This window comes from Barbatula barbatula, assembly GCF_947034865.1.
Source record: "Barbatula barbatula genome assembly, chromosome: 14".
NCBI classification, from domain to species: Eukaryota; Metazoa; Chordata; class Actinopteri; order Cypriniformes; family Nemacheilidae; genus Barbatula; species Barbatula barbatula.
Genome location: NC_136777.1, coordinates 21,545,073 through 21,556,138, shown reverse-complemented (window position 1 = coordinate 21,556,138; position 11,066 = coordinate 21,545,073). Strand labels below are relative to the sequence as shown.

Below are 11,066 nucleotides of genomic sequence, written 5' to 3'. Positions count from 1 at the left end.
TGTTTATTTTTAAACATTCCATTTATGTATTAAACTCAACACAAACAGATGCACAAGTATTATTAGATGCACAAGTGTAAATACTTTTAACCATTGTTCTAAAATTATAGAAATTACAAACTTTTTATTTTAATCCAGCCAATGTTTAGCTCCAAGCGCTGTAGAGGCAATGAAACCGTAATGGAGCCGTCTGAAAGTTTTTCATATCACAGCTTCAGCCGAGGTATCTGAAGGACGTATAGTTGAAGGGAAATTGTGGTCTTATTCAGTGCCTGATCTAAATTAGCAAAACGAGCTAAAACCACAGTATTTCTAACATTCTTACCTTGTGTAAGAATAATCCATCTACATTAAAATTCATCAGACAATTACTTCCAATCGTATCTGGTTAGTATTTAGTCAAGAACATACCGTGCTCTCTGAAGTATAGCAAAAACTTTATTTTATGATTTCTAGAAACAAAATCAGTTGTGCAGTATAAGCAAACCCATGAAATGTAAGCATCAAGTCCAAACTCACAACACAACAAAATGCTTGATACAGACAGTAAAGCTCAAAGTTCTTAATACATCAGCAGCAAGTCAATTAAAGAGCTATATTAAAATCATTCTTGTAAAGCAAGTACAACTAAGAAAAAACTGGAGGGGAACAAAACAAGTCTGGAGCTTAACAGGAGGCCACTGTGATTTTGTCAACAGAACAGGAAGTAGCAAGGTTCCAAGATGGCTGCTGCAGTGTCATTTCTTTAAATGGCATCTATGTCAAGGTCGTCATCCTCTTCTGCTTTCTGGGGCTTAATGGTCTCCACCTTCAGCTCTCGTGCTGAGGAAGAGTACACAACCTGAAGAAGAAAGAGTTGAAATGAGATCAAACGGACAAATGCGACTCAGCTAGATATACTGATTCTCTTGGTTAACAACAATCTTTGGCTTCTGTGTGCTGGAATTAGATTCATGTAATTACACGGATAACAGTCCCAGTGTGCTCGCTGACGGTTCAAATATAAAGCGGTTTCTCTAATTAAATACAGAGTTACCCTAGATATCAGTAAATTCTTGTAGGGCTGGATTTCTCAATGGATTACGGTTAAATGCCACCACAACCGAAAGCCAGAGGGCGCTCTTGTGCAGAAACCCAAATACGGTACAAAGAAGAACGATTTGTAAAGGTAGTTCCAGGAAATGCCAATGGTCATATTCTATTGCTGATCTTCAAACCTTTTCAGGTATTTTCATGATAATGAAGTATATGTAAATGAGGATGTTTGACAAGTTTTGAGAATCAGTTCAGAAGTTCAGAATCGACCTAGATAGGTATAATTGGTGCGAATCGATATAGATGTGTAAGGTTCATGCAATTTAAGATCGGGGAAAACTACCTCAACATTTTCCTCCTCCTCCTCCGCATCGTCACTCCCTTCACTCTCCTCCTCCGCCTCCTTCAGCCATTTGACAAAGGGTGCTGCCTTGGCATGGATCTCCTTAGCCAACTCCTTTGAAACATACTTCTTGGATACCTTAATAACAAAAACATCACTGTTATTCTCCAATTAGCATTTTGTACACATAATGTATGAATAATTATACATAGAGTATATTTACCTTCTCTGCCCATGAGAGGATAACATCTTCCTCCAGTAGGTCGGAATCATAGAGGACCTTGAGAATGATGGGAACTCGAGGCAGCAGCGGAGTTTGATGAAGCTTCACCAGACACTCAAAGCCTCCCAGCAGATACTTCTGAGCTTTCTTATCATTGTGGCAGAACTGTTATGATAAATGGACATTTCAGTGCTGTAATCTGATGCATATGCAAAATGCAAGTGTATTTAATTTTAAAATGTGTAATTATCACTTTTGAAATTAGAACTGGTCATTTTTCACAACATACCCGTAGGAAGTGTCGCTTGTATTTTTTTATCTGATCTCTAATGTTTTCATTGAAGAGCAGTTCGCTCAAGATAAGCGGCCCCATGGCTCTCACATCCAACCGTTCAGCTTCAGCCAGAATCTCCTTATCGGCAGAGTCTATTGTGCCACTGTCCTTCTTTTGCTGATCGTGAAGAGAAAAATATATATGAATACTAATATCTGATTCAAGCTATTTCAGATGAGAAAAATCAATAGACAGGAATATTTACTTTGACAAAGCTGTAGAACAGGTTGACCCTTTCCTCTAGGGGTTTCTCCAGATCCTCGCTGAGGGTCAGGTTCTTAGCGTGGTCGCTAATCTCTTCCATGCGGCGACGCTGGGCCTCCTCCGTGGTTTCCTCTGCCCAGTCATCGTCATCTTCCTCCCCGTCCTATACATCATCACACTCTTCAATGTACTGGTCACAAAGGGCATTTGAAGTAACGTAATTCCTGCGAGAACCCGCTCACTCACCACAGCGTCTGGGGCATCTATGTCATTATTGTCCCCAGCCTCACCACTTCCAGAGCCATTCTCCTTGTCCTTCTTTCGGTTTTTCTTGTCTTTCTCCTTTTTCTCTTTCACACAGTTGCCATCACTCTCTGCAAACCGATCAGGGAAATATGCAGTGTTAACATCAGCGATTTAAGCACCAAACCAACTTTGTTAAATGCAGTTGCAAATAAACATTTTGAGTTTTGATGCTAAATACAGTAGTAATGTTCGAATTTATTCATTCACAGCAGGCATCTCAGCAGCCCTTACCAGGTGGGTTTTTAAGAATGAATGTGCAGAGTTTGTGCCGAGTGTCCAGCATTCCCCGATATCCACATGCCTTGCAGGCGCTTCCGATGGTCTGCTTCTTTGGGTTAACATTCTGAAAAACAAACAAAACATTGAAGTAACAGGTACTATGTATCAAGAATGATTTTATTGTTGATCAGAACAGACCAAGTAAATGAGAAGCATTAAGGGCTCAAAATGTGGAACTATGAACCAGACCTTTAATGCCCATAAACTGCTAGAGAGCCACAGAGAACTAGTGTTTGCACTAATCAGGTCTATATGTAGCCTAAGTTTCTATCATGTTATGCTTTAAATTGTAAGAGCAAACAACTACAAACTACTGATGTTTTGAGGAGCATCAGTGTTTTGAAATATTTTGTAAACAGCAGCCCGTGTGTAGGCGTTTTCAGGCAAAGTCATATGTACTGAACCTCACCATAAATCAACAGACCTTGTACTTGCCATAGACACCTCAAACACTCTCCAAAACATACATGGATTCCGTTTTAAACATTTGTGTGGAAATTCACCAAACAACTGCCTTTACACTCACAAGATCAGTCTCTGGATTGTCACACTCTGAGCACAGCACAAACTTGTGGATGAATACATCCAGCATGTCTTGAAGTTTGTTGGCTTCATGGGATCCGTTTACGATGTAGCGGTCATTCTTTGCGTCAAACTGCGTCTGCGCCCCCAACTCGCAGCCGAAATACTTAGTTGGGTCTGAGGTATAGACAGAGTCAATTAAACCAACATCACAACAATAATTCTTTCGAGAGGTATAAACTTGATTGTGACCAACAACTTACAGGTTGGTGGCCTGTTCAGTGCCTTTGCAACATCAACCATGTTGACAATGACCGTCTTGATTCCATTCCCTTTGCCTTCCACCTATTAGATAAAATAATTTACATGTCATCATCAGGTTATCATTTCCCATTTACACGCGAAGAGAACAGATCTGGTACATTTACCTAAAATAAACTATCATTTTTTAGATCAATGACTACCTTGGCAATCAAACGGGGCATCTTGTAGCGGTAGAACTGGTCCGACACATTGCGGTTGACGTTGACAGACATTTTGAGTGATCAGAAGCACTATCAGCAAGATAAAAAGATCTTGAATGGGATTTTTTGGGTATCTTCTGTCTGGAGAAGAGGGGATGACATAAACAACTGCAAGTGTGCTCGGTCTCTGACATGAAAAAGATATTGCCACAGTGGCTGCAAACTCCTCGCTCGTGGACTAGGTTTCCCCCGCTCGCGTTCCAACAGCTGCGCAACAGCTCTGAAAAGCAAAGGGTAATTCACTGTGTTATATTACAATATAATGTAACGTCTATATGTATATATATGTGTGTATGTGTATACATACATACATACTGTACTGAGACACGTGGTCAAAAATGGAGGGCCAGTATTGTATGGGTAATTATAAAAATATAATTAAACTGTATTTAGAAATCAGTCAAGTAATTTAAATTAACTTTTTCCTGTGATGTCTGCTTAAGGCAAACAAACGTCACAAAAAAAAATAGGAACATCGATTGAATATAACTCCACTACGCACGTCACCACCTGCGTCAGCACGTTCGGGTATGAAAGCTGAATAAGCACGTGGTGAAGAATACATTTAACCGTACCAAGTTACTTGATAAAAAAAACTTTGAATCAACTATTTAGATTTAACTAGCCTAGTATCATGTGCACCCTTTAAGTTGTATTAAGCAAATATAAGCCGAGCATTAAGGGACATAGGAAAATAGCTAACAAGCTACGACAGCGAACTGTCTCTTGTAACGTCAATTCAATGTGCGTTCACGAAGCGCGTCACACGTAGAGTTACTGAACCCAAGGTCGATATGCGCATGCTAACCTAATAAAGCTCACTACTCAATTTTTTAATAAAAACACTGAAATTGACTGAAAAGCCCCACCGCTTACCGTAAAAGGCAATAAAACAATATGTAACTGCACCTTTTATACTTGATAAATCCCAATAAACCCGTAAATTTCTGCAATCGCGGTGGTGGTGCAGAGTGCGTCACGGTTAGCGCACAGCGGAGTGCGCAAAGAATCATGACGCCATTTTGTTCCCCTCCGTCAAGCTCGATCACACCCATTAGCTAACCGGGTGTACTAGTTATAGTCATACAATAGGCCCGTTTTAACAAAAACCACACACACGTGTATAATAGACGCGTGTTTATTTTATGCTGTCTATCACTCGAGTACTTACCGTTTTCGTAAAATAAAGACATAAACACAACGCTAGTCGTCCACTGACGTAGTGAAGGGTTGACAGCGGAGAGCCTGAAGATGTTGGGTCGTGATCCAAAGAATGTAACACGACACAACCGAAAAGACAGATTAGATCTGGGAAGTGCTGAGCGATGCAGCCGACCAGACCGAGGATATCAGATCTCCGGGGAGAAACTGGATTAGAAAAAGAGAGTTTCTGTTGTCAAATGTTACTTGCCAAGAAACTTGCGGTTATACTTTGAAAGCTAATGCTAGCTAGTCCTTCTGTTCGCCATTAACAGAAGGAAAACAATTTTTTGACAAACGACTGATTTGCCATTTAATAAGTTCAATAACTAGTAATGTCTCTGGTTTGGTATAACTGACTAGAAACTGGCGTTTTAACATTAGCTCTGCGCAAATCTTACCTTTCTCTGGGAACCTTCTTGGTCCACGCAATGGTAGAATGAGTGTGCTCATTCAGCTCAGTTAGTAACGATGACGGACGTGCCGCCCACGAGGCGGGGAAACCATATTAGCCCGCCCACCGTGGTCACTTATTGGCCTAAATGCGTACCTGTATTGTATGGAACAGTGCTGACTTGCTTCCTTTGACGTCTATCATTACGGTTTCACGTAATAATATTATCTACGTTGCTCAGTGCTGACACGCAACTCACAATGTGCAATGAAATATAATGAATCATGTAAACTAACCGGTTTGATATTTTTTTGGATATGACAAAAGTGAATCTTCTATATCAGTCACAACATAAATAACTATAATGTGACATACGGACAACATTGGACGGTCCTCATGAGGGTTTTACGGAAAAATTCTCAAATTAGGCAGATACCGCCTTGTGTTCTTTTTTAATAATGGAATTATTGTTAAATTAATTTAGAATGGATGTGATTGTGAGTTAGTTACGTTTTCAATGACGTGATGACCTTAAATAGTTGAGCTTAGCCTTTTCTATGAAACCGGGCCACTGTGTTTCAATTTATCAAAGGTTTATTTTTACATGTAGACATTAGGGGGCGATATTGCACACAAACGCACATTCATGCTTTTTATCTGTAAACGTTTCTAGTGTGCATTACAACAGTGCACTTTAAAAACGATTAAGATTGGAAGTTTGTGTGTGTTGGTTTTAAGAACGGTGTAGTCAAATCAAAGTCCCTTCTGTCTAGCTCCAGCCATGGAAGGATTTCATTTACATTTATGCATTTGGCGAACCCTGTTATCCAAAGATTGACCCATGTGTGTTCTTGGCGTTGCTAACAGCACCATGCTCTAACCACTGAGCCACAGGAAAGATTTCACTTTCATTTTTGCTTAAATGATGTAATGTCACTCACAAAATGTTACCTAAGTGTATCTTGAACAAGGAAATCCAACCAGCATCAAAGAGGAAAGTACCAAACAAGCAAACAAAAGCCGGGATCCCATTGGATGCTGCAAATATTAAAAGGGGAAATCACAGTTACTGTACCTTCAAGGTTTGGGTGGGGTGATCTCACTTTTTATTGTGGTGCAACTGTGGAACGACGGCGTTCTGTATCTTACACAAACATGGCATTTGGGAAAAGGCTTAGATTAAACATGCACAGACTAAAAAAACAGGTCAAGGATAAAGATGGTCAGAAACCTTTGTTGAACAACATGGCACAGCACAGAAAGGCCACAGAAGGTAAGATTATTTTTCTGCAGTAGTATTTTAATACTTTTATCTAAAGGTTTCTGAGGGATCTCCTACATCAGTGGTTCTCAACGCACACCACTAGAGGTACTTGAAATCGGTGGTGCGTGAAGTGACACGACAGAAAATCTAAAACTCTTTATATTAATTTACATTTCGTGTTTAAAATACAATTTCACATGTTTAATGCGCCTACGTGATTGATTAATACGGAATAAACCTCAGCCTATGTGCAATTTTAAAATAGTTGTATGAATTATTGTTTATTTATCATTGGTTGATTGGTAACTCAGGCGCTCGTGCGTCTCTCACAATCTCTCTTTTGTTGCTTCAAATTTAGTTTCTTGTGTATTTCTGCACTTAACCGCTCTTTATAGCTGTTATGGCTGTAAGTGCTAATTCAACACGTGTCTGCATCTACTCAAGGTTAAAGCGATTTCAATAATATATTAAAGTGTACGTGTATTTATATATCTTCTGTTTTAAATATTCTTTCCACGTTGTTTGTCTTTAATACAAGCCTGTAGGCTTTCTGCAAGTCCCCACAAAGTTAATAAATAACCCATAAAAGTCAATTAGAGTTCACCGTGTGTTTACTTGTGCGCACTATTACTGCTGACTAACTTGAAAAACATGGAAATAAACATGTTATTTAGTTTGAAAACAGCTGGTGTTTTTATTATTAATAATACATTCGAATTAGAGGTGTAAAAATAAAGGAATCACAGCTCTACTATTAATTTAAGTGTTTATTCATGTGATTTTCTATGGCGGTCTTTTCTATGGCGGTCATTAGTTGATACTTGGAACAACAAATTTATATTAAAGGTGGTACTTGATCTTAATAGTTTGAGAGCACTGTCACATACTGTAAAGTAATATATTTTACAATTTTGTGACCATTCCTGAGATTCAAAATCTAATGGACTAAAAACAGTTTGACATTTGTAGAACAAAGAAACATTTTTCAAAAAACATTTATGATTCTTTACTATTTTAAGGAATAGGTTTATTAATCCATTTAACCAGCTTTGCACAAAAGACAAGATGTAATGTTTTTAAATCATGTTCGGATGACAAAATCTTAAGGCAACCTGTGAAGTCGATGCAATTTGTCATTAAAGGCTAAAAATCAAACCAAAAGAAATCCTAACGGATTTCTAAGAATGTAAATTTTAAAAAGGTTTTCCCAGCCTCACTGTACCGTATGTTATGAATCTGTATGTATATAAGGACATTGCATCATTATTGATGTCACATCTGAGTTGTTTTTATTTACACACAATAATTTATCTGCTTTCAGCAGGAGAACATATAATTAACATGGAAAGAACACATCGGCCTGGGGTGCAACCTGATCTAATCTCTACAGTGTCTGAAGTCAGAGGAGAAGTGCTCAGTCTTCTCAGAAAGACTTTGAGCACAAACTCAAATGCCCACGATGTTGAAAATGCAGCTGTGATGGTGAATAGATGGGGTAAACTAAATGGCGTTACCATTGACCAAGGCAGATATCCTCAAGACTGGCTGTGTGAGTTCCTGCAGTTAATAGACGAGTCTGTAAAGAAACACTTTCCCATCCTGCCTGAAGACGAAACACAAACATCGGAATTTCTGAAGAGCATTGAGAATATGATGTGTAGTGAGGTGTGTCGATTGACACCTGTCCTACAAGATGCTGGACTGCTGGGCTATCTGATTCAAAGTTACAGCGATCAGCTTCTTTTTACGTTACACCTGCTCTTAAAGAGAAATCTTACAGTGAATGTGGTCTACTCGCTTCTACGCTGGACAAAATGTGTTTTCTTCCGGTAGGAGGCTGATAATTGCTAACCTCTCAAACCCAACATGAACCCAGTATGAACTGTTGAAGGATTTGCTTATTTATTTTTCAGTCCACAGTCACAAGATGTCTTAAGAGTGCTCGACCCTTTTCTGTGCTCAGAATGGTTTGAGAGGGCAAAGAAGAAACTACTGACTGTACTGAAGGTATTAAAAGAATATTCCAAACAGCTAAAACGCTTCTAGGGCACCTTTGACTACCATTTTTACTAGGTAGTCAATAATGTCCCCAAAATGTCAGTTGCTAACATTTTTCCAAATAACTTTCTCTTTGTTCAACTGAACAAATACGTTTATAAAGGATTCAGGGAGCCAGAATTTTCATTTTTTGCATGAATTATCCGTTCAAGTAGGAATGTGTTTTTTGATGTCATAATATGTGCCATATTGTTTAACGCACATGTATCATTGTGGAAAAGAAAAACCTAAAAGTGCAACATGTGTATGTCCCACAGAAAGAGATTGCTGGAGCTTTGCAAAACATTCTGTGCAATGAGGAGAAACTTGAACATAATGAGATGTTAATGGATGAAGAATGGTTCATCAGAGTGCACCTTGACGTCACGCAGGTAGTGCTTATACTAAGAAACTGATAAGGTTGTTAAAAATGTTTGTACACTAATATTTATGTCTTTACAGTATCTGCATGGTACTATTGAAAATGCCAAAACCTTTAGTCTGACTTTGATGCATGAGGTGCACGTTCTCTGTCTTGAAGAGCTTCATAGTTTTGTCCAGAAGTAAGTGTCCATAATATGCTTCCATTTATTTCATCTTTAAAGTGACACTGAACGGTACAAATTAAATGAAATAATGTGTGTTATAGCTACGTGCATGCAGAAAGAAGTCGTCTGGATAATCTGCAGCCCCTGAAGACTAATTTAGTGTACCTGTGTAGGATAGTCAGTAACTGTATAAAACTCAGGTATTCTTCATTCTTAAAAGTCATCTTTTAAAAGTTTGATTACACGTTAAAAGTAGTACATAACTCAAAAGCGTTCCTCTGCATAATTGAATAGCTTTCCCTATAATTTATTGACCGTATTCCTCAGAAAACCATGTTTTATCAAGAAGTTATTTTAATGTACACTTATTCTTTTTTTTAGACGTTTCGCTGTCCAAATCCATAATCTGGAGAAAAACAAAAGTGATAATGACTTGAACACCATCTGCCTGTTAAAGAAACTGGAAGATCTTGTTTTATCAATTGTGCAAAAAATGATGAAACATAAAGCACAGGTATGTCAGTTATAATCTTGTGAACAAAAGGATAGTTGGGGTAATTCCCAAATAGGCCGAATGCAAAAAAGGGACGGTCCTCAAGATTCCAGTTGCAATCCACCCGACATAATGATATCTATAATAGAATACTGACATGCTGTTGTGCTTATACGATGCATTATAAAAGAGAAATTTGTCATATCTTTTGATCACTTGTAATTCAGTCTCACTCATATTAAGAATCTATAATTACAGTTTCTCTGTAAATGTACACTTCCAGGTGAGTTTAAAAAGTTATTTCGAAAAAGAGGATGAGCACATTTATAATCTGATGAAGGAAATCCAAATGCAGTGTAAATCTCTACCTCAGACTGAAGCAGCAGAGGAGATCAAAACAGTGAGTTCTGCAATCTTTAATGAATCAATCATTCAATACAGCAAACTTCTCATTCCTGGCATCCTCTTTTTTTCTGACAGATCATTGTGAATCTGGCATACGACTGTGCTTCACGTGTGTATTTGGATTGTCTCATGAAGAGCAAATCCAAAAAGCTGGAGAAGAGATGGGAAAATGTTGAAGAAATAATAAAGCATGATGTTCTCTATTTTCACAACACATTCACTCAACTGGTGAAAACTATTTTTATAATATTATGGTAAAATTGTATTTCAGCATGCAGTATTAATGGTTAATGATGTATTCATCTTTTATTGTCTGTTTCCTGCAGATTTGCAGCGTTGAACAGAACCAGCTCCTTCAAAGAATGAGTGAAGTTTTGATTCGCAGGGACATGGCAACATTGAAGCTTACATGTGCTACTTTGTTCAAAGACTTTCCAGAAGAGAGGTAAACCAACTATCTGTATATATAGCACATAACAAATTCAATCGTATTGTATACGATACAATAAACGCATGGCAGCCACTATTCTTTTATTTTGATAGTTTGTGGGAGTATTCTGAAATATTTTTATAAGAATTAAACCCTTGTCAATGTTTTCTAGTGAGCATTATTTGCCTGGGCTGCTGCGATGGAAGAGAACGTTATCAAAGCAACACGTCAAGGAGATTTTGGATGTGGGTCGACAGGAATGTCAGAATGCCGCACACGAAAAGCGAAGTCATCCCCTGAAAAGCATGTGCTGTTTTTCTTAGTTGAAATATTTTTTCATATTTGTAAAAATGTATACAAAACATGTATAAAGAAGTTTTTGTTGCGAACATTGTTTACATCTCCAGTATTGCTAATGTGTTTAGATGTTGTGATCTGTAATGCTTTATTCTGTAATAAATACTATTGTATTGCTATTATTACATCTGTAGCTATTATTTAACACAGAGATGATAACTTATAACT

The 11,066-nt window shown here is 38.0% G+C and overlaps 2 protein-coding genes across 2 annotated transcripts; one reads left to right on the top strand and one right to left on the bottom strand.

Annotated features, from left to right (window-relative positions):
- Window positions 1-420: 420 nt before the first annotated feature.
- eif5 (eukaryotic translation initiation factor 5) lies at window positions 421-5,614 on the bottom strand. The gene is made up of 12 exons (XM_079473167.1): window positions 5,372-5,614; window positions 4,942-5,138; window positions 3,711-3,990; window positions 3,510-3,591; window positions 3,251-3,423; window positions 2,677-2,788; window positions 2,386-2,513; window positions 2,141-2,302; window positions 1,891-2,052; window positions 1,602-1,766; window positions 1,379-1,516; window positions 421-841 (listed from the first exon to the last, which is right to left on the bottom strand). The coding sequence occupies exons 3-12, from the start codon at window positions 3,780-3,782 to the stop codon at window positions 746-748; spliced, it is 1,290 nt and encodes a 429-aa protein (XP_079329293.1). The 5' UTR covers window positions 3,783-3,990; window positions 4,942-5,138; window positions 5,372-5,614; the 3' UTR covers window positions 421-745.
- A 903-nt stretch (window positions 5,615-6,517) lies between these two features.
- LOC306903333 (uncharacterized protein) lies at window positions 6,518-11,021 on the top strand. Its single transcript, XM_079472409.1, has 11 exons — window positions 6,518-6,637; window positions 7,953-8,457; window positions 8,542-8,635; window positions 8,944-9,057; window positions 9,128-9,228; window positions 9,315-9,413; window positions 9,595-9,727; window positions 9,990-10,106; window positions 10,187-10,339; window positions 10,438-10,556; window positions 10,714-11,021. Exons 1-11 carry the CDS (start codon window positions 6,520-6,522, stop codon window positions 10,862-10,864), a joined length of 1,704 nt encoding a protein of 567 aa, XP_079328535.1. The 5' UTR covers window positions 6,518-6,519; the 3' UTR covers window positions 10,865-11,021.
- Window positions 11,022-11,066: the final 45 nt, after the last annotated feature.

Coding starts and splice junctions, on each gene's coding strand:
- eif5 (XM_079473167.1), bottom strand. CDS start 3,782: ATGTCTGTCAACGTCAACCGCAATGTGTCGGACCAGTTCTACCGCTAC. Junction 3,424..3,509: donor ACTGAACAGGCCACCAACCT/GTAAGTTGTTGG, acceptor TCTATACCTCAG/ACCCAACTAAGTATTTCGGC. Junction 1,517..1,601: donor TCCTCTCATGGGCAGAGAAG/GTAAATATACTC, acceptor TTTGTTATTAAG/GTATCCAAGAAGTATGTTTC.
- LOC306903333 (XM_079472409.1), top strand. CDS start 6,520: ATGGCATTTGGGAAAAGGCTTAGATTAAACATGCACAGACTAAAAAAA. Junction 9,229..9,314: donor CTTCATAGTTTTGTCCAGAA/GTAAGTGTCCAT, acceptor TGTGTGTTATAG/CTACGTGCATGCAGAAAGAA. Junction 10,107..10,186: donor CAGCAGAGGAGATCAAAACA/GTGAGTTCTGCA, acceptor TTTTTCTGACAG/ATCATTGTGAATCTGGCATA.